The sequence below is a fragment of the Nyctibius grandis genome, chromosome 3 (genome assembly GCF_013368605.1).
Source record: "Nyctibius grandis isolate bNycGra1 chromosome 3, bNycGra1.pri, whole genome shotgun sequence".
Classification (NCBI taxonomy): Eukaryota; Metazoa; Chordata; class Aves; order Nyctibiiformes; family Nyctibiidae; genus Nyctibius; species Nyctibius grandis.
In genome coordinates, this window is record NC_090660.1 from 54,775,326 (window position 1) to 54,799,220 (window position 23,895).

At 40.9% G+C, this 23,895-nt stretch overlaps 1 protein-coding gene across 1 annotated transcript; it reads right to left on the reverse strand.

Annotated features, from left to right (window-relative positions):
• Window positions 1-6,079: 6,079 nt before the first annotated feature.
• Window positions 6,080-20,931, reverse strand: NDUFV2 (NADH:ubiquinone oxidoreductase core subunit V2). Its single transcript, XM_068396595.1, has 8 exons — window positions 20,777-20,931; window positions 18,666-18,731; window positions 12,623-12,685; window positions 12,424-12,540; window positions 10,614-10,782; window positions 8,133-8,242; window positions 7,157-7,233; window positions 6,080-6,235 (listed from the first exon to the last, which is right to left on the reverse strand). Exons 1-8 carry the CDS (start codon window positions 20,921-20,923, stop codon window positions 6,142-6,144), a joined length of 843 nt encoding a protein of 280 aa, XP_068252696.1. The 5' UTR covers window positions 20,924-20,931; the 3' UTR covers window positions 6,080-6,141.
• Between the last annotated feature and the right edge of the window lie 2,964 nt (window positions 20,932-23,895).

The window sequence follows — 23,895 nt, forward strand, 5'->3', positions numbered from 1 at the left end:
CCCGCCTGCTCTCCCCCTCCCACCCTCCCTCTCCCCCTGCGCTGCCGTTGCCGCTCCCCTCCCCCTTCCACCGCCCCCCCCTTCCCCAGCGCCGCTGCCGGAGCAGGGCTCCGCGGAGCTCCCATTGGCCGCGCCCCGCCCACGTGGCTCTCGCACAGGGCACGGGCGGGCACGCGCTACCGCGAACGTTACAGCGCTCGGGCAGTGGTTGGGGAGGGAAAGGCGCGGGGGGGCGGTAACGTGACTGCACCGGTCCGGTCCCCGTCCCGAGGGAGAACGGCACGGGTGCGCCTCGGCCCGGCTCCTTGCCGTTGTGCGAAGGGGAATAACGGGCTCGCAGGGTGCCAGGGGCGGGGGGAGGCGAGCAGTGCGCACGCGCCCGGGCGGCCGCGCTCCTTTTGGCCGCGGCCACTGGAACTTTCTGGAAATGGCGGCGGCCCGGCTGCGGCGCATCCGATCGCGAGGCAGGGATGGGGCGAGGGGACGAGAAGTTTCCAGTCCCCGCAGGACGGCAGGCGACCTACAGCCACGGGCGCGACCCCCGCCTCTTTTCGACGCGCCCGTGGCGGCCGCTCCCTCCCCGGGCAGGGGTTTTCCGGCGGCGATGGCGCAGTGAGTTTTAACGGCCGGCTCAGTGCGCGTGCGCGACGGGCGCAACCCGGTGCCGGCAGCGCATCCCAATGAGGCGGGTGCGGTGGGGTACGGGCGCTGGCGGCCGAGGAGGGGCCGCTGCTCCCGCCGGTGGGGGCCGCCTGCACTCGCGCAGGGGCCGAGAGGAGCGCTGCGTACAGAAGGGCCCGCAGTTTTTGGGAGGAGCTCCTAGACGCAGGTGCGTGTGGCGCGGTGCCGGAGAGCCCGGGCGGACCGTTCGCCTTTCGGGGCACCCGCGTAGAGGGGCTGTGGGAGGAGGAGCCCGCCGCGCCCGGGGGCCTGGTCAGTGCTGCCTCCCGCGCTGCCCGGAGGCAGAGTCCCCGTCCGCACCCGCCCGCCGCTTCACGTCCCGGCGGGTGCAGCTAATGTAGGCGAAGAGCTGCCGGAGCTTCTGTGGGGGGCACGCGGCCCCCAGCCCCGCAGGCGGGCACAGCCTTTGAAGCTTGGGCCCGCCTCCAGTTTTTAAAGAAAAAAAGCCCCAAAACCTACAAGTTTCAATGGCATGTTACTTGCGCCAGTAAGCCAGACGTCATAAAAGTGTATGAGAAGGGGTTACAGAAGTAGACCGACGTTAGTCCTAGTTGCAAGCATTAAAAACTGGTCGTTCGTCTGCACTTGTGAAAGGTTTTGCATCTGCTTATTAAAGTGGCATGTGGTAAGACCTTAAGAATCTGTGTGGTTCTGTATTCGTGGGTTCCGCAATAACACAGATTGCTTCTGGAAGGTGCTGAAGATAGGTGGGCTGTCAGATGTTTTTAGAAAAGGCAGAGAAACAAAGCCCTTCCATTTGACGTCTTAATTGCCATGCTCAATCTGCTTTTGGATGAGTTTCATCAGTTACAGTGTAGACAGCAAGAACTCCTTAATACTTACTATGCAAGTCAGAAATGTGAATTTTTCAGAATTAAAGGATTACTTTGATTAAGGCCATCTAATTGTGTGGACTTCCCCTATATTCTGATCTCCACCCATCGTGTTCCAGCATGGGTGGAGAACGGCATCGCAAATCTCAAACATTCCCATGCTGCGCAACAGCTTATTGTTTAGGCAAACTTCTCTTACTTGCTTTAAACATCTTACCGTACAAATGCTTGTACAGATAGTTTGTGTTGTAAAGCAACTGCCCTCATTTTCATTTGATTCTGTTAGCATACCTTGAGTACTGTCAGCTGACCAGGAGCAGGTATGGTGGCACCCGTGACCACCTAACAAAGGGAGTTGCATTCACTTCACGTTCTTCCATGTCAGGTTGATTAGAGAGGCCAACACTTGAGGTGGCAAGCAGAATGGAAGAGCAGACAGGCCGTAGACTGCCAGTGTAAGTGGAATAAGAACTTTTCCCAAAGCAGAATAGTTTTTCTCCTCACAGTACTATATAGGGACGATACTGATGATTCAGCTTCTAAAAAATTATACGCTACAGGTGTAGCGCAACGGTGTAATGCTGCATTCTGATCCTTGTGCATCAGCACTAGTAGTGTGCAGTTCCAGGATTTCAGTGTGTGTTGGTAGGTGTTCACAGCCAACAGCTGAGATAAGAGGGAAGGAATCTCATAAGCAACATCATCTTCTGCAGCAGATGTTAAGATTTGATAATAGTTATCTGTCAGTAACTAGAAAATATGGTTCCTTAAGCCTTTTATAAGAACTACTGCTTTCAACTAATAGCATCAGTCAGTTAATTGCTAATTGCTACCCCTACATTAGTTTCTTCCCCTTGTTTCCAGAAGCCCCTCCCTTTTACATAGCACAGCTGCAAAATGCCTTTGTAGCTGCACTGTGTTGGCACGCACAGTACTTCCCTTGGTCTGCCCTCCTTAGCCAAACATCTTGTTACCAGCAGCGTGAACTACTTACTGGTCTTGATCAAGACAAACATGCATGGCATCTGGTTGAACTGTGTCACTGCTGAATTCAGTCTAGTAATTGGAAGACTGAAAATCTCAAACTGCAGTACAAAAATCTGAAAATAAGAACTGTATCCTAAGAACTTGCAAAATGTCACGCTGGTGAAAGCACGTGCACTGGCCTCGGGTGGGTAACCGGCTGGTCAGCCCGTGAGCCCGGCTAACATACTGCACAGGTGGAACTGAATTTCATCATTTCTTCCTGTTTAATGACAGAACACAGGTCCAGATAACATTTTTCAAGCAGTGTGTGGAGGTCATGGAAATCCTTTCAGTTGTCCAACATCAAACGCATCATTGGGTATCTTGTGGCGTTTCCTATTACTCTAAACTGTCTTCTGTCTTTACCAAAGGAAAGAACCACCTCCACCCACTCTCTCAGTCCAGTGGGTTCTTTGCACATCTTCTGCTTCCATGTTCTAAATCTCATTTCCTTTCCCAAGACTGTGCCTGTTTTTCTTAAAATCTTCTCGAGGTAGTCTTTTTCCTCCCCAGTTAAAGGGTATTCTTTTACTTTTTTTTTTTCTTCCACTTTTACATTTGGAGAATTAATACAGCATATGAATTCTTTCATTTTTCCCTCATTCAAGAAGAGGGGCAGACAAGACCACCGAAAACACAAAATCAGTTCTGTTACTGCTACATGACTAGTTTAAGGAATGTAAACTGTTGGTATAGCTTATTCATTTTTCATTTAACTCAACACCCAGTACTCCTGCAGTCCAAGATATTAACCAGGAGATCAAAACTGCAGAATTTTAAGTGTTTAATTATTTGACAGATTAGCGTCAGCTGCCCAGAATTATTATTAGTAACACTCTGCTACTGCGGACTGAGAATAATGGAAATTATGTTCTGTTCATATTTGTTACCTAAAATATTCAATGTTACCAGTAAAAGCAAGCACAGGGTATTATCTGCAGCTATTTAAAAATAGAAAAGAGGACTTAGATATATTAATTCTTACACTATTCTAGAACTGTTCCATAATGATCACCTTGTTAATCCTCACAGTCCTGCGTAACTTAACACTGTGAAAATAATCTTGTATATAGTAAACAAATACATGTTTACAAACATTGCAGAATCTGTATTTCTAGTTGAGATGTTTGAAGTTGGAAACGTTCAAATTTCAACAAAACCTGAACTAACACAAGATGTGATTTTTTTTCTTTAATCATTTATCTTAATACGATTGCCAAACTTTTTTGATGTAGAAACCAGGACTATAAAGTCTCACATAATTAATGAATGATGTGGGGAAGATGAGAGAGAAGAGTAATAGTTATTTGCTTATTTCTCTTCAAATATTTCACAGTTCTATAGCTGCCCTACAATATTCAATTTAACTTTAAATAGTGGTGTATCAGATTTGTACCACACAATAAGGATAATGTAAATTACCCTTTTCTAGTGAAGTGATTGGCAAACTGTTATGTGTTGTATCAAAATGACTGACACACTTGTCAGTTCCACTTGTCTGTGGAACATCACGAACGATCTCCAAGAAGGGGGAAACGGTTGAGGTTCATGTTCTGCTCGTGAGACAGACATCGAGATTTTCACATACAGGTGGAATGAACAGAGGAGAAAAGTGGGACAAGGCAACCAATTCTCCTCTTCAGCTTTACAAATCGGAGTCTGGCATTATAGAGCTTTTTTTTTGTATACTTGAAAGTTTCAAACTTGGCAGGTCTAAAACTGTGTTTCCCTTCAATACAATTATGCAGTCCCATCAGTTTCAGAGTTACATAAAAAACATGAATAATTGTAACACACTATAGTTCCATAACGCATGCAAAATCCTCATTTATATTCAACGTAGACTTTAAAAATAGTTGCCTGCTTTTATACTAGGCTAGAATGAGGTAAACCTATATGAACATACGAATACAGCGTTGTTATAATAGAGCAAACAGCTTAGTTACAGACTGGTATATTAAAATGAGTCTGTCTTTGCAGCAAAATGTAATATGCTGTCTATCTCATGTCTCTAGAGAAGTGCCACATAGTGCCAGCTGCCTGGCCTGCTACAAGGCATGTGGCTATTAGAAACACTGGAGTGATCTTTCAGAAAAGCATTCTGAACTTTAAACTACAGATAATACTTCAATTCATGTGCTGTTTTCTCATATGCAGTGTTCTCTATCACTTGTATACAAGCTTTATTGTCATGCTTATTGGGTGACTGCTTCACTCATGACTTTTATTTACCAAATTTACTTTTCCATTTGTATGCAATTCACTGATTTCATTTTATAAATTTAGTAATGTAGAAGGGATAGCAAGTTTTACATATATATGTATATCATTTGTATTTTGCTCTCAGAACTACGAACAGTAACACTACTGGTTTAACAATACATCAAGGAACTTCACAGAGCCTATTGAAATAAAAGGGGGGTACAAAGAGACCGTATGAGATAATCATCATGCAGGGAAATCTGTAGATAACAAAATTTGACTCAGAAGAATAGTTTAGGGAAGTACTATTAATCAGAATAGTAAAACAAACTAAATAGAGAATAAAATACAAATAATACAATTAAGCTCCATCTATCACATTAATTGTAATAAGAATGTAAGTTCCACGGCAGATTTTAGAAGGGGCAGACACAATGTGGTCTCAGGTGACTGATATGTTCATATTTCCTAATTTACATTGAAATGTATATGTGTATATATATAAAGCATTTGCTAGATTTTAATACATGTGGTTGTAAGTGTCAATATGCAGTCAATTTAAAAAAAAAATTCAACTTTTCTTATATCAGGATAAATACTTCAATTTCACATAATTAGTTCTTAAAAGTAGCTGATACACAGCAGCAAGGTCAAAGAAGGATCTGTGACTCAAATAACTAGTGTCATATATTACACTTAGCCAAGTACACTGTTCTGGTATGTTCTGTCTTCCCCCAACTGCATACGTTGGCTGTATTGAGTAAATTTGTACAGGAAGTGGTTTCTTGTTGCTGTTCATTCTTAGTAGAATACTATTGCTATTTGGAGGGGTTTTTTGTAACATGATAAAAAGACAATTTTCACATTTTTCTTCGTCACTGAATGGTAATAAGAAGAATTAGACTCAAGAAGAACCACTTCTTACTGAACCTACCAGATTTTTTTTTTTATACACAACACAGCTTGGATCACCTTTCCTGTGTTTTTGTTTTTAAATTGTAATTAAAAGTAACATGCGATGAAATTTTGTCAGATAATCTCCTTTCAGTTTGCTTCCTTGTGCATTTGCCAGACTTGTATTTAGTCACCTTTGTTGCTTCTTTAAAGAACCTTAGAAAAAGTTGGAAGAATTTTCAATGACAGATAAAAAGATGCAACTTTCATGTCTCAGTCATCATGTGGACTCTTCCAGTGAGTCACTTTACAGTCTACAGAACCACTTGTCTTATAATCTAGAATTATTATTATGCTTTGCAGTAGTTAAAACCATGGTAAGTTATATATTCCAATTGCTGTTGCTTTCTTCATTTTTTAAAAAAGTATTACAACATACATCATTTTACTGATATTAAAGTTACTTTATTATTTTCAGACAGTTCATCTTATATTACAAAAATCCTCAGAGGTCAGCTCGAACTCCAAAACCTGGTCCTTTGGGTGGTTCAGTCAGAGAAGTAAGGCCACCAGCTGGTTCACAAGAAAAACGTCCACTCCTGAAAAATGAAAGCAGTTTTACTCATTGCTGGTATTGTCATAACCTCAGACACTGTTTAATCACTTGATAGAAGACAGTTACAAATGTGACTTAAGGCTGAAGCCACTTTTTTTTTCTTTTGTTCTTCCTATTCATCCTGCAGAAATGTGTGATGCTACTTTTCAATCAGAATGATTCCAAATTCAAGTAGTGACAAATAGTTTCATAAAGGAAATGCAAGCTAGGACCACTAGTTTTCTATTTTAGTTATTTATAGGTTGGCCAGACAAAAGTGATGTTGATCCCAGTAATACCAAAGGCAGTATCCAATTGTATGAGTCATATTTTTGTTAAAGATGCCTCCCTGTGTTGGGAAACGAACTGTTTTAAGATTATTGTTCTCGTATTCAAAAAAATCATTATACAAACAATAGGAATAGGTAACACACACAAGTTAAATTAATTCCTCCATTCACACAAACATGTGAGTTGGGCTAACACAGAACAATGGGAAATAACAGATAAGGAAAGTTCAGAAATAATACCCCTTTCACAAACTTGCATTCTTTGTGGTTTCTGTGAGAAATTGAAAAAAACCTGAACAACCAAACAGGCATTTGTTGATTTACACAATTTAGACAAAAGAATCCAATAGGTGGTATCATTCACCTATTAGGTAGTAAGCCAAATCAGAATTGATGTTTTCACATTTCACACTCCTGTAGTCGGTCACCAAGAACATGAAAATTCTCTTCTCAGTTCTTTCAAGTTCTTTTTGGCTTTGAATATATAGAAAGGCACTGAATACATGCCATTCTGGTTCAGTAAATTAATGCTTTTTAGCTGTAGGTTGTGAACTCAGATCACTGGAACAGGAATCTAGCTTCTCAAAAGCATCAGCCTTCAAGTAGTTGGCCAGTATTATACAAATATAGCATACCTTGGGCCAGGTTTGGGAACTTTGCCAGCCTTTAGCTCATCAATTATGTCTTCAATATCTTTGGGTGTCAAATCTTCCTGTAAAAAAAAACAACACACCAAACAAAAACCCAAAACATTGACAAAACAGAAAGAGTCAGCAATTGTGCTAATTGCAGCATTCAAAATTCATCAGATTAGTGGCTCTCTTAGGTGTGATCCTAGCATAGGTCATCTTGATCCTGTCCATTAACACACATACTGGTTTAAAGAATTAGGAAAATTAAAAAGCGTACTGTCATTTTAATGTTAAAATTTTTGTTTTACTTGTAATTGCAGAAATTATGTTAAAACTAACAATGTTGATGCAGGTCATCTATAACATGGGTTTGTGTTTTCAGCTTCCGTAGTATATTAGTGAGCTGGATCTCTGCCTACCTACTATACGTGTGCCATTACACATACTGTAAAATGATGTCAGCTGTGACAAAAAAATTGCGGATACAGTTTAAGAGAACCGTTCTTAAAAAATTAATCAGACTGTGACAACAAAATAAAATATTTTGAAAATAAGTGTTTTTAGAAAGCTGGATTCAGTCAATACATTAATTCCTTTAGTCTGATGGCATCCAAGTGAGCCATAATTCTGAAGTCTAAAAGTTCAAAAATAGTGTTAAACCAGTCCATACTTTCCAACAGACTCCTTTAAAGTACTTTTAAAAGCCTATCAAATACCTATTTAAAAATTTTTGTGCAGACTACTATTGCAAAAATGCATCATTTATAAATCAAGACAGTAACTGAAAGGAAAAACGCACAGACACACACAGATAGTGTTATAGGGAGAGGCCACGAAACTAAAAGATGCTCTAGGTTATAAGTTGTCCCTACCAACAGGAATCTGAAGTAACTGACCAAACTTCAGAATCTGAAACAAGTGACAATACAGGTAACCCAGCAAAGAAGTTCTATCTTTTAAAAGGGAATGTAATACTTACATAGTAATTGTCATTTATTTGTACCATTGGTGCATTTACACAAGCACCTAAACATTCCACTTCTATCAGCGTGAAGAGTTTATCAGGTGTTGTTTCCCCAACTTTTATACCTAAACCAACAAAGAATATTAGGTTCAGCAATGGTTATTGAACGAGATTAATAAAGCATGAGTCGAAGTACTCCACAGTCTTCTCATTATTTGTATTTTAGCCTTAAAAACATTTATATAGTTAAATACTCTTAAATGAGTCCAGAATGTTTCCATTGAACAAAAGGCTCTAATACACTCTGAAGTCAGTTTTCAGATACATTTTTGAGACCTCATTTACAGGTATGATTTATTGAAAAATAACCATGAAATGACAATTCTAAGAACAGCTCTACTCAGGAACATTTTTAGTAATCAATACAATAGAATGGAAAAATAGGGAAAACATAGCTTTTATGTGCTGATATAAAATGCACTAATATACAGTGTCGAGTATTAAATTCCCAAATTAACCAAGATCTAAGCATTAACATTGTTAGCTACAAATTCATAAGCAACTTCCAAGTTTATCCACAAAGGCTTATTTCCTGAACAACTCTGTACACATACTCAGCATCCATGACACATTATTGCTCTAGTGATGCAGATGCAGACCTTCCCCAGAGGGCAGGTTAGTGAAAAAAAACATCTCAAGAGTCTGATCCCGACAAAATACTCCATGGAAGGAAGAATGCTGAAAAGCAGTTTTCCTCCATAGTTATTAGAAAGGGAGAAAAAAAAACCTACTGAAAATATAGGTAAGGCCTGTGTCCCAGTAAGAGCTACACAATTACCCTCAATGCTTTGATTTCTCAAGCTAACAGTTTCAGTTAAAATTAAGCTATCTTTGCAGTAACAAACTAAGACAAATTTCATCTAAATATGCCTTTTCCAGACAACAGAATATATGAAATGCAAGATAATAAGCAGTTGTTCTGCAGCTCTTATCACAGCAGTTCTTGGGAAATGTTAGTACAGCTTGCGACTTCATAAAAGGGGAAGAGTTGTTAGTTGCTGATCTTATCCCCTCTTCTCCCCATAACCACCCAACAAGGAGGGGGGGGAAAAAAACCCCACAACCCACACACAAAACCTGAGTTCTCCTTACATCTCTCATGATGCAGCACTCTCAATTAACTTTTTCCATGGAGAATTCATAAGTTATGTTAACATCATGTTTGCCATCCAGAGGGACCTTGACAGACTTTAGAGGTGGGCCTGTGCGAATCTCATGAAGTTCAACAAGGCCAAGTGCAAGGTCCTGCACACGAGTTGGGGCAATCCCAAATGTGGATACAGGCTGGGCAATGAGTGGATTGAGAGCAGCTCTGCAGAGAAGAACTTGGGGGTTTTCACCCACTTCGTGGGTGAAAAACTGGCCATGAGCCGGCAATGTGCGCTCGCAGCCCAGAAAGCCAGTCGCATCCTGGGCTGCATCAAAAGAAGTGTGGCCAGCAGGTCGAGGCAGGTGATTCTGCCCCTCTGCTTGGGTCATGTGAGACCCCACCTGGAGGACTGTGTTCAGCTCTGGGTCCCCCAGCATAAGAAAGACATGGACCTCCCTGAGTGGGTCCAGAGGAGGTACATGAAGATGATCAGAGGCTGGAGCACCTCTCCTATGAAGACAGGCTGAGAGAGTTGGGGCTGTTCAGCCTGGAGAAGAGAAGGCTCAGGGGAGACCTTAGAGCAGCCTTCCAGTACCTGAAAGGGGCCTACAGGAAAGTGGGAGAGGGGCTTTTTACAAGGACATGTAGGGGTCCTTGTAAAAAGGTCTGAGGGGTAAGTTTTAAACTGAAAGAGGGTAGATTTAGAGTAGATATTAGGAAGAAATTCTTTACTGTGAGGGTGGTGAGACACTGGAACAGGTTGCCCAGAGCAGCTGTGTATGCCCCCTCCCTGGCAGTGTTTAAGGCCAGATTGGATGAGGCTTTGAGCAACCTGGTCTAGTGGAAGGTGTCCCTGACCATGGCAGGGGGGTTGGACCTAGATTATCTTTAAGGTCCCTTCCAACCCAAACCATTCTGTGATTCTATCACCTTACTTAAGGAAAAAAACCCTTACAAACAACTTTCATATAGCATATACCTTAAAAATCTTGTTTTACATATAAAAAAGTGCTATAGCATTCAGAGTCCTCTCATATAAATAGGTAGGGCTTACTTTCTCTGTCCAAGGATCATATTAGAATAACGCATTTCCTGGCAAACTGCCCTTAAAACTACTATAAGACCACTCAGTGGCACTCCTGACTGGCCTTTTCTGCTCTACTGTACCAAAATCTTTAAAAATAAAGAATAAATGCCAAATCTGAAATTTGAAGTACTTAGTACCTCCAGTGATTTCACTCTGTATTTTCAAGACTATCGCTCTGTCCCCACAATATGAAAAATTTTACTTCAGTATACAAAGACTAAAAAAAATACAAAAAGTATATTACAAATTTGTGTCATACCAAGTTTCTTCTTAATGGCTTCTAAAATACTATCAGAGTCTCGTAGCATGCAAGGCGTGGTAGTGCAGACCTGAATATGGTATTTCCCAACAGGTTTGCGATTATACATTGTGTAGAAGGTTGCTACTTCATATACTCTCATGGGAGGCATTTCTAATACTTCAGCAACCTGTAGCAAGGGGAAACAGACGCTACATTGAATTCTCACAGGGCATCAGTAAAGGCGTTTAACAAACCATTTCAGTAAAGTCCTCTGTCTGCAGTAAGCCATAAATAAGAGGGAGGGGATGGATACGAAAGCACAACTGTATTCAAGTGCCAAGACAAAGACACCCGAGTTATTCTGACTGGAGTCACCCTGCTTGAGCACAAACTCCACTAGGCCATGGATAGCACAGCGAGGAGCTCACATCAATTCCCCCTAGCAGCTAGCATCATACACAAGCAGATGCGAGGAGTCAGCTGGGTTCCAGCTTTCACTGTCGGCTCCAGCTCTTACCACGCTTCTGCCCTTTTGCTGTATGAACGAACGAGCTTGTGCAGATCTGCCCACGCTAACCCACGTAAACCTTTCGGTAAGGGAATACTTATAGGCTGGTACTACACTCCCCTAATTCAGATACAGCAGGTCTGTCTCGGGTTCTGTGACACACCAGGGCTGGCCTTAGAAACACCACGACTACATCTGCAGATTGGGATCACAGCTAATAAATAGGGAGTGAAGCACCATCTCCATGGAGCCAGTTCTGGTGCAAGTATCCCTGACCTCATTAACCTGGAACCCTGGCAAACTGCTGGCATTGAGAACTGGCTCTGTTTTCAGAAGTGTAACTGTTTTATGTTCCAGTCTCTACAGAAGGCAAATAACAAACCACAGAAAATATTTGTTCACTTTAAACTCTTAAGATCACTTTAAGCATAATATCAATACAAAACTTAGAGTAAATAAACAAAAATACTTTTCCCATTCAGTATTAATGGAAATTTGAGGCTTTATGCTACACTACAGAAACAGTAGCAGACGAAATTTGCTCTTCTCTAAACATGCACTTAACTCCTTCAGTAATTTCTGTAACGCTCACAGTCCTCACTTAGCTATTTTGATTGAATTTAAAACTTTTCACTTTAAAACTGACGATATGCCAGACTGTAACACAAAATATGACAGATTTATTCATATGAATATAAACCAGAATTTTTTATTTCCTTGTATTTGATTACTGTCATGCAGCCTATCACTTTGGAGCAGTGTAGTTGCTTGCTTGCTTATTTTGAAACAATTTAAATAAGTAATTTGATAAGTCTTCCAGGCACTTGCTGTGAGGCATTATAGAACACGACACATACTACACTAACGCTGCTTTGCAGAAGTCTTTACAGGCCTAGAGGTTAAGTACAATCCTGGCAATGTGTGTAGTGCTGCTAATCTGAGAGGATAAAGACCTCCACCATCGTTATCTTTTTTCTTACTGTCAATTCAGCAGCAAACAAGATCTTTCAATTTCTGTTCCTACCTTCCAGAATGATTCTGGGAAAAGAGCCTATCTAAATAGGGCTCACATAATTTTTGTTTTGTTCTGTCTGTAGTTTCTAGCAATGGGCTAACATTATGTAAACAACAGAGCCCTGAGTTTTCTGCATTAGTTTTCCCTTTTATTTTTTAAAGTGTAGTCTCAGGAAATTCTCACAGTCCTGTGCCACATGTAAATTCCCACATTAGTACACTTTGATAAATAAATGCTAATATTCTAGTAAGATATTTAAAGAAAACAGTAAAATTATGCTTAAAAGATAATTAAGTACTAAATACCTTGTTCATAGCTGATATGGGCAACCACCCATGCTGTCTTTGGGCCAAATCTAGTACTGCCATGACAGCTGCAGACTTGTGTCCCCCTGGGTAGCTGTTTATGATTGCTTCTATTCGCTTTTTAAAGGGAAAGAGGAAAAAACCATATCAGTACTGATCTAAAGACCAAGTCTGTATTTAACTTCTTTTGTCTGCATACCTTTTGGTTTTCAGGTGTGAACTCAAATGGAGTATCTGGATTATTTTCAGGACTATCTCTGTGCTTCAGGAAAAGAAAAAGAAAACATGTTAAAATAGGGTTGCCAGAAAATTATTCAGGACAGATTTACTGTTGTAAAATACCTTATTAGACAGTTACAGTTGAGCTGCTTAAATAAAACTGATATATTCCAGATAAAAATTTAATAGTACTCAATCATAAATTATTAAATAACTCTGTGAAAGTTATCAAAAATATTGATAATTATTTCAGCACTCTTAAAAATAATTACTTATTCCTGTTATTTCCTGTTCAAAAACTTATTTCTTGAGGAATATGGCATTGTTATCAAAATATCAATTTTTTAACACTGTTAATACAGTTCGGCAATTATGTTCAAACTCATCACAGGTAGATTAAGAGTCCTCTGGTTAATACCTTAATAAACAACAAGGGACTAAAACAACAGCCCATTTTCTCTTTTCCCATGAGATATTAACTATAAAAACTTTAAAATTCATCAAGAAGCTTGCTATATAACTAAAATGTTTGCACAAACACATATTAACCCATTTTAACATATTATTTTTATTTATAATGGAGTTCAACATTTTAATTTTAGATACAATTCTGAACCAGAATGGAAGAGGCAGAAATAAGGTATTCTATAATATTATTATTAAGGTGGTCTTCTAGGGAAACATCAAATTGAAATTAGTTCTTCTATTTTCAGATAATACAAATTTGGAAGTCATGAAGAAAGTGACATTTTGCTATAATAAAGTCTTAGTTCTGACGAAAATCCTTATCCACCAGAAAAACTTCCTGCACAAAATTTTCAGTTATCTCTAAGCAGCTCATTATGGTATCCTTGAAATACTCGTAGCTAAATTTCATTCCAAACTTCATACAGTTATCAAATTGAGAAAGTTTCAAATTACATGGAAAGTTTGGAGAAAAATGCAAGCTATATTTGAGGCTTGATGTTACAAGTAGTCCACAACCAGCTAATAATAAAAGCTTTAAAAGTATATTTAGGAGAAAGAAACCCACTCCACTGACTTTCAGTTTGATCGTTCTCTCAAGTAACCTAGGGTGATTTTGCAGTTTCCACACTGTCTTCGTATGAAGCGGCGAAGGATTTAATGAAAAATCGTACCACTGGAAGATACGTACATACTGAAAGACTGTCATCAGTGCAGAACTTAAAATATGTATGGTTCATAGCTATTCCCAGATTTAGAAATTTTAATAGGAAATATCAAAAGGCCAAATACTTAAATCACGTCTGTTGGTCTAGCAAGAGATTCCCTTTGGTTATCCTGTCCATATCCTGGAGCAGAAAGTACTACTGCCACCATCAATTTGAAAGCACATGCCCCTACCACAGTTTCAAGTGAAATATAAAACTGCAGTCAATATATACTTCTCCACCAAGGATGACTTTCCCCTAGTAACAGGAATTACAGAAAGATAACTGATTTCCTTTGAACACACTAGTATTCTATTAAGTATTAACGTATTGCTTAATGTGTGGTCTACAAGACAACTTTTAGGAACACAATTGCCACTGTTTTAGACTGACTCTTCCAGATAAAGAATTTGACTCCTCATATGTAGTGGTGGTGAAGGTTTTCTACCAATTTTAATGGAAGTTCTCAAAAAGAGGCTGATAGAGGAAAAACTGTTTGTAAATACTGTGCAACTTTTCATTTTTTTCCCTTACAGACCTGTTCTATGTCTTAGCTGCACAGATCAAATCCATGATTCATGATAAGTATTTCCATAACTTAACTCCTCCTTCTCAAATCTGCATGCCTGTTTTATTTCAGGCTGTTATTTTGCCTTCCATAGCTATTTGATACAGTTAAAATTGTATTTGATCTCAATTTCTTTTGCAAATACGTATATTTGACTTACTAAAATCTCTCTCTCTGGCTAGAACAGCTGTTCTTTTCAGTGTACCATCTCTAAACTGATATCCTTAAATACCCTACATGTGAAGAGGAATAATAAAGACTTTATATCTGAAGCTACAGTTGGCCACACAGTCAGTTCTGTGCAGCAAGGTCCAAGATACATTGCAAAAGCTACAGCACTGGTGAACGCTAAAGAAGATCATCTTGCCTTTTTTTGTTTTCCATTTTCCTAAATGGGCTTAATCTAATTCTGTGCTGTGGAGAGTTTGATAGTTTTCACTGAGAGCTCACTCAGTTCTACTGAGCTGTTAGGAATTTGTCAATCACATGTTCCCTAGCCTTCCGTTTGTCTGACGATGCACCATTTATCTGAGACTTACCTAGGCTGATTTGCTCCTAAATTACATGGGTGCATTTCTGCCTTTTTTTAGGATACAGATTCTGAAGAGCAAGATCAGAATTAAGGACACAGTAGTGGAAGGAATACTATGTTAAATCACAGAATGGTTGAGGTTGGAAGAGACCTCTGGAGGTCATCTGGGCTGAACCCCCCTGTTCAAACAGAGCCACCCAGAGCTGGCTGCCCATGTCCACGTGGCCTCTTGTGAATATCTCCAGGGTGGGAGACTCCACAACCTCTCTGGGCAACCTGTGACAGTGCTTGGTCACCCTCACAGTAAAAAAGTGTTTCCTGATGTGATCTGAGGCCATTCCCTCTAGTCCTGTCACTGGGCACCACTGAAAAGAGCCTGGCTCTGTCCTCTTTGCACCCTCCCTTCAGGTACCTGTACACATTGGTAAGTTCCCCCCTCCCCAGCCTTCTCTTCTCCAACAGTCCCCGCTCTCTCAGCCTTTCCTCATATAAGAGATGCACATAAAAAGAAACCGATGTATTAAGCCTTCCTCCATACACAAACTAAGTACAAACAATTATCTCTGTACCAACTACAGCAATTTGTTGAAAGGCAAGGTCAAACTCTGTCCTATCCACACTTCTTTTTCCCAATTCCCTTCTTGTGCTCCCCAATTTCCTTAAGTCTTACACAGTATGTTTTCATTTCATGCATAGCTTGACTGTATGACGTTTCTATTGCTGCATTCAGCCTGACCTACTTAAAGTGTGAACAACTGCACTGCGAGAGCCTACCCAAGATGATGGTACTCTCCCATGGAAGGTACTAAGGCTGCTGAATGTTCATCTCACATTCTTTTTGCTACACCAACCTGGGCCACTTTATTATTCTTTTTCAGTGATCTGATCATCTTTCTTGACACAGAGAATTATTAAAGAGCGCTGAAGAATTGCAATGGAATAACTAGAATAATTTAGCTTTCACATATACTGCAAAAAAGTTGGCCTGGCAAATTTGACCTATGCCATGTGGTAAACGCCAGTCCAAAACACTGTAAACCAAAATGAGAGAATTGTGCAGTCTGCAGGGGAGAAGATGTTTAGAGCAACAACCTGGTAAGAGCCCATAACAAATCAGCAATGAAAAGAAATTTATTACTTCTCCTCCAAGGCCAAAGTACCCTACATTCACTATTCCAGCAGAACTCAAGACATAAGCCTCTCTTAAATTAAGAATGGTGGAACTGCTCTCAGACCCAAGTATTTCACTGACCATCTTCACAAGTAACTAAAACTATAATACAGCAATTATCTAAGCTTCTGTACTGAACTGCTGTGCAGCCGTGTGACAAAGCCCACATCAGGGCAGTTGATATGTTAAGGAAACTCAATGTGTTGAAAATCACAAAGTAGAAGAGTTAAGTTTTAGCAGTTAAGGAGCCTAAAGACAGGTAAAAGTCAAAGATAGAGAAGGCATGTTTGAAGAAAGTAAGGTAACCATTTGAAATGAAAGTATCTTTGAAATCAGACCTTCCCTAGCTATCAGAAATTAGATAGATTTGGAGCAGCTCTCTTACGTTACTATGGGCAAACAATCCACCTAGTTTTAAACTTGATATACTCTTTCTGGAAGTGTGATCTAGCTGCCTGTGATGGCACCAGACTTAGTTTAATGGTTGAGAAAGTATCTTCTTGGCTGTTTCATAATAAAAAGGAGTTTCAGGAGAAGTTTTCTTACTTCTGTATGTTTTTGATAACATGTAAGGAAAAAGGATGCATGAAAAAACTTTGCAAAGGGATACAAGGGCATACAAATCAGCACTGCCTTTTAATACTAGATTTAAGACAACCAGGTCCCCTGCCAGCGTGTCCCCTGCTGTTACAAAACAAATATGCATTTCCCTTCCTCACATATAGATTTCCTATATGGAAAGTGCAACAAGAAGCACCATTATGCTTTGCAAAAAAACCACCAAGACACACATGCGTACACTGACATACAAAGAGGACCACCACAACAGGTTGGAGTTACTCCCAGGTAAGCCTACTATTCCTCCACAAGCAGTTTTTAACAACCTTTGACACTTCATCTGCTTGTAATATTCCAGAAAACTAAGACTTTTTTTAATGTAGTTTTCTCCCTATGGATATCTGGGGGAAAAAAGTCCCATTTTCTGGTTGTGTACAAACACCTAGAGTTAACTAAAATAATGCCTTCAGCTCAACTCAGCAGAATAGCTTCCCTTGAAATTTGGCGTGTTAAATAACATCTGAAATTTGCTCTGAAGGTTTTTATTCATAGTTAGGGCAAACAATTAGATGCACACACAGTAACATCAAACTATCTTCTTCCCATAGCCTTTTACTTGATAGAAGAACAAATATTACCCTATTTAAAAAACAACAAAAAAAAAACAAACAACACCCCCCCCACACAATTATCTATGCTCTGCTAGCAAAGATTCTGTTGTGGAATAAAAATAAAAGGAGTGAATGATGCTGTTAAATAAAACAGCTGGATATCACAAGCAGCTAACTAAAACACACACTTTCTCTTTTCTACTTCCCTTTCTCTATTTTCAGGCTCCTCCCTTCAGCAGATAATTTAAGCAGTTACATAAATCTTGAAAAATGCCTGGAGAATTTACAAAGCTAGCTAGCTTCATATGCGAGACACCAACATCCATTAGGGTGCCAAGGACACCTTTTGCCTGTCTTCACCAAGCTCAAACTACACTTGAAGTTTCCTAAGTTGTCAGTCTACAGTTTCCTCTATTCCTTGAATACCAGCTCTCACTCCATAAATCATCAATGACTCTTCATGTTTCTGGAAAAGTATATGAAGCATGAACTGTAAGTCTATTAACTTCGTATTATAAGAAAAGCTGTAGAGACAGCTGCAGAAAGGCAACAACAACAACAACAATTCTGTCCAAAAATGCTGAGCACCTGCTTTCAACAAAGCAGTCAATCCTCTAGTAAAGTGCTGATTTCTAGTCAACATTGTAAAAACACCAAATTATTCAGCTGTTGAATTGCAGACTAGATAAAGCTCTGAATTGAGCAAAATAGGAGAGAATACACCTCTCTGAAATGGTTCAGGTTCTCTTCAGAGGTAGACAGACAACACGTCTGCTTTACACATTTAAATCTGAGGGGTGCTTTTTTTTTTTTGCAATCACTATTACTATTTATACATATTATGATAATGCCTCATCAGTTGGACTTGATGATCTTAAAAGGTCTTTTCCAACCTAATTCTATGATTCTAATGGCCTCAATTCAAATCATTATGCAACGTGAAAAATGACATATAATATGAACAAGAACAGTACTTTTCAGCTGCTAGTGAACAGGGCAAGACCTGGACCTAAGGGTAATTCTGTGGCAAATTTTAGAAAAGAAATTGTGCCTGCAAAAAGTTTCATGAGCTTCAATTACAAACTCAATTAACTTCAATATAAAAAGAAAACAAGAACAGTTTTATAATGAAATATCTGCGGTCACACACAAATGCTGCTAATATCACCATTACTATTAATAAACAAGAGTTTTCATTATATAAAAAACACAAGACCAAGAACTAAAACAAAACCTTTCAATACTCCATCGCCACTCTAATAAAAAGTTCTACTGAAGAAGTGCTTCTTTGTAAATTCCAGCAGGTTTCTATAGCAAGTTCTGCCCATCAGAATCTTTTAGGCAGATTAAAAAAGTACACGCCAAACTCTTCTTACACATCCCCCTTCCAGTAAGGTAGAAAATTACTCACCACAAATAAGGCTCCTCCACTGGTATTGCACACTGCTGTTCTATGTAAGTATCGGATTTGTCTTATCTACAAACAAAATAAAGTAGATAGCATCAATAGTTAATAATTTACATAACTGCTAGCGACTGCTTTCAGAACCAGCTTGATTTCTACTCTAATTGTAAGCCACTAATTCTAATGTCATCACTAATAATTTGAATTAAGTCAAGAGAAGAATATTAAGGGCTCTCCTGCACTATTAGGAGAGCACATCTCTTAACTCACCTTGACCATTTCAGACAATCTGCCACAGCTTAATCTAACTGCCTTGAATACAAATTCTCATCAAATATTTAATGAAGAATTTTCCAATTTGTTACTTTATAGCATGTCCTTTAAAAAGTTTGCAGAAACTACCATTATTGAGGTTCTTCTCTAGTAAGCATTTACATGCTTAGTCAAGTTTTTATCTAATTGAACAGTGAGATCAGGCATAAGAGAACACACCTAAGAACCTGAAATATCAACAGGACACAAGACCCCTTATGCAAGTTGTGTCTGCTGTTCTCTGTAGTCTCTGTCTGGATCTGTCATAACAAAACAGATCAAGATTGCTAGTTTCTGGCCAATATTACTAAAATAATTTGATATTATCTTGTCACAAGCAAACATTACATGAAAAAGTAATTTTATATCACTTTTATATTATTATATTGAACTTGACCAATTTTGAGCATTCTTAAAGAGAAGTATAGCATATTAAAAAACCAAAATCCCCCCTTAACTACTTAATCTCTGTTACTGTATAAAATTTATGGATCAGCATCAAACTAGCAAAAATACAGGCATGAGGTCAGATCTGAAATCCAAGCCTACGTACCAGGCAACTACAGTCCCTGCTCTTCTGTCACAGCAACCTAATCAGCTCAATCTTTTCAGCAGCAGATCATGTAGTTTCACCTGCAGCACAGTTTCACACGATGGCTGCAGTCTTTGCCTGTCATATGATCAGCCCTTCCAGGAAGTGCTGGATTTACTATGCAGCTGTGAGTATTATGTAGTCTGCACCCATTTCCTCTTTGCTCTCCATTTCTGGCTCATCTGAAAGCAGCAGCCAGGAAAGCAGTTCCTCTCCTGCCATTCTGTGTCAGAGGCCAAAATGAACTCTGGGATACATGGATAACTCTGTGGACTGCACAGCATTCCTGAGTGCCACCTTTTCCGGGAGTCTATTGTCTTTGTCAGCTGACACAAAGCACATCAAATGAACTACACTGGCATGCCAATTTGAGTGCCCTCTGGGAACCAGACAACATGTAAAATTCAGACAAAGAACTAAAAAGGGTAAGTAGAGCATGCAAATACAACTGAAATTCTGCAGGCAATGCTGAAAGGAGCATGTAAATGAAGATGTGATGCTCTCGTATAAATTCTACTAAATACTAAATAAATATAGCACATAAGCAGTTTTGGCTCTGAAGGGACCGCCACCACCACATTGCAAGCTTCAGGTTTCTAACTGTAAGAGGCATACAAAAAGATGCACTTCAGATGAAAATGCTTTATTCTATCCAAAGATATTGTACTGTTTCCAGGAACCAAAACCTGTAAATTTCAGACTTTAAGAAGAAATAGGACAAGACTCCATTTTTTGCACTGGCCTAAAGGATTTCAATTAGTGTGAAGTGTTGACTCAGGACTGAAAGACAAACTAAGGGTCTTCCTTCCGATGGTTAGTCTTAAATAAGTGGGCAAGGCAGAAGTATTATTTGCACTCGGGAAGCTTCCCCATAACCTACAATAAGGACCAAGCAGCTGCTGCTGGAGCCTTTTCCATTTGATGCAGGCAGTGCAGCTCTAGAGCCAGTCAGGTAACGCCGGCGGGCCCCGGGGCCGCGAAGGAAACACCCAACAGACACACCCTTCCACGGCTGTACCGGGCCTTTCTCCCCCCCCCGAGGCCTTGCCCCGCCGCGGGCCTCCGCCGCCTGCCCACTGCGAGGGCAGCACCGACCTCGCACCCCCCTCCCCGCGATGGCCTCCCTCCTCTCCCGCGGCCTCCTCCAGCCGAGCGGGCGGCCCTGTCCCGGCCGGCGGCGACAGACGTGTCGTCGCAGCAGCCTCCCCCTTACCGAGTGTGCGGCCGCGGCCCGCAGGGGAGCGCACAGGAACATGGCGCCGGCGGCTGAAGCGGCGACCCCCGCCGCTCCCTTCCCTTCCCTCTCCTTGAGGCCCACGCTCGCCCTCCGCGCAGCGGCAAGGAGACCCGCACCGCGCATGCGCTGGCGACGCCCGCCTGCGCGCGCGCGCGCGCGCGCGCGCGCGGCTGTGGCCGGGAGGGCTCGGCGGGAGCGCGCGGCGGCCGTTGGCGGTTGGTCGTTGGCCGTCAGGAGCGGGCGGTTTGTGCCTTCCCTTATGGTGGCCGCTCATCCCGAATGAGTGGGTTGGCGCTCCCTTTACTCCTTGGCAGGTACCATGGCTGCCTGCTGTAGAAGGAGAAGTTACCCAGACTGTCCCTCCTGCAGATGTGGAATTCCCAGAATCACAGAATGGTTAAGGGTTGGAAGGGACCTCTGGAGATCAGCTAGTCCAACCCCCTGCCAAAGCAGGTTCCCCTAGAGCACACTGCACAGGGTAGTGTCCAGGCAGGTTTTGAATATCTCCAGAGAAGGAGACTTCACAACCCCCCTGGGCAGCCTGTTCTAGTGCTCTGCCACCCTCAAAGAAGTTTTTCCTCATTTTCAGATGGAACTTCCCATGTTTCAGTTTGTGCCCCTTGCCCCTTGTGCTGTCACTGGTCACCACTGAGAAGAGTCTGGCCCCATCCTCTTGACACCCACCCCTATGGTATTTGTAAGCATTGATAACATCCCCCCTCAGTCTTGTCTTCTCCAGGCTAAACACCCAGGTCCTTCAGCCTCTCCTCATAAGAGAGAAGCTTCAGCCCTCTGATCATCTTTGTAGCCCTCCGCTGGACTCTCTCCAGTAGTTCCTTGTCTTTCTTGAACTGGGGTCTCAGAACTGGACACAGTGCTCCAGGTGTGGCCTCACCAGGGCAGTGTAGAGGGGGAGGATAACCTCCCTCAACCCGCTGGCCACACTCTTCCTAATGCACCCCAGGATACCACTGGCCTTCTTGTCCACAAAGGCACATTCCTGTCCTGTCAGCCGTGGAAGGCTTGCATCAAATAACAGAAGCAAACCACAAGTTCCATATGAGAATATTCGGTGAATTTTAACCTTTTGTGACATACATCAATGTGAAAAAACAAATCCCCTTGGAAGCAAGGACGTGTGTAAATAGGGGAAAGCTGCAGAAACTGCTGAGGTGGTTTTGGTCCTAAAGCAGAACAAGTATAACGGTGCAGCAATGTTCAAGCACAGATTACAGATTCCATTGCTAAGCTGAACTTTTATATCTTGTTGAGAATCTGCCCTAGGCATATAGTCTAAGAATAGCAAAGGCCATATATGATTAGATTCAGGGACTGTTCCTGTGCAGATAAATTAATAAAGATTCATTTGTATACTATAAAATAATCACAGTGATTTACTAATTATATAAGTTAACCCAATACACATTTTTCAGTTGGACTTCATAAATAGGTTACTAGAAAACAGAAAAAAAAAGCATTTGGAAGCATTTGTAGTTTAAACTCAGTCCTATTTATCAGATGACAATACTAAAAAAATAAATTGGAAACAGTGTGGCCTTGAATAGGAGTCCAATACCTTCAGTGGTCTGCAGACTTGCCCGTTGCTTTGTGTGTTCTCCCTTCTGCATGCACTGAACTGAAGTGCCAAAGTCCTGCCCACCCAGGGCCTGATGCAGCACCGCAAAGCACGGGCATACAACTGCTCAAACCGACAGTGATACCTAAGAGGGTCTTCTATGGACCACAGTGATTTCAGACAACACGAGCACAAACTGAAACATGGAAAGATCTATCTCAATATGAGGAAAAACTTCTTTACTCTGAGAGTGACAGAGCACTGGAACAGGCTGCCCAGGGAGGTAGTGAAGTTTCCTTCTCTGGAGACATTCAAAACCCACCTGGACACAACCCTGTGCAATGTGCTCTAGGGGAACCTGCTTTGGCAGGGGGTTGGACTAGATGATCTCCAGAGGTCCCTTCCAACCCTTAACCGTTCTGTGGTTCTGTGATTCTGTGATTCTTTTCCAGTGTGACCCATCAACAAGGGAAGCAGCATTAAGGAGAGGAAGACTCCCTGTGTTCACTCTTTTGATAAGGGTCTGGAAGAGCAGCAACAGGTGATGTACTTGTGCCTATGTCTCCAATAGGGCAGGTGTGCGAGGACAGGTGAGAAATGGCCAGACCACCTCTCTCCATAACCTCACACCCTGTCCCCAGCAGCCTCACGAGCTCTGATGGCATGGGCTAGTAAGGGAGAGATGGAGAACACTGTTGTTTTCTGCAAATGTAGGCTAGAGAATTATTCTTGCAAACAAACAATTATTTACTGTGTCATTGGATTTCTTTATTAGTATGCATTATGCCAAATAATTGCTTTCAGGCTTTTGTTTTAAATGTAAGCATGCAAGGATATGTAATGACTGTTAAATTGCTCTCCATCTGGAAATACAAAAATAAACAAATCAGCTTTCATTAATCTTCAATCCATTATTCATATACAGGCATTCGTTGTATTTTTTCTGACATTCAAAACTAGTAGTTCTAGCCATAGCAGTACAAGTAATATTAACCAATCATACTTGAAAACATTCAATTTTAATTATTATATGATACATGCTCTAATTAAGTAATGTAAATAGTAATTTGCACTGTAGGGACTGTGAATGCTGGCAAGATATTTGAAGAGATTCTTCTGAAAACAGGTCATCTGTAGAGAACATAAAAACCGTCAAATGGTATCACAGGCTTCTTATCACATTAGAACACCTTCAGTCAGCTCTGCTGTCAACTACTCAAAAAAAGAAAAAGAAAAGGCTATTAAGATCTTTCTGAAACCTCAGCATTATACATTAGTATGTTCATATTTAACCAGTACAGTGATCTATTTTAGGAAGTGTGAAAACACAGGGGGCAAACAGAAGAGATCATATTAAATAATTGAGACCTAAAAATACTGGAAAACTAAACAGTCTCGGTTGCAATCTTCACATTGAAACTGTGCAAAAAACCTGACTTTTATACCCAGGAGTATTTCAGACGAAAAAATGTCGCTATCCTTGTGATAGATTAGATTTAATTTGTCAATAATTTATATG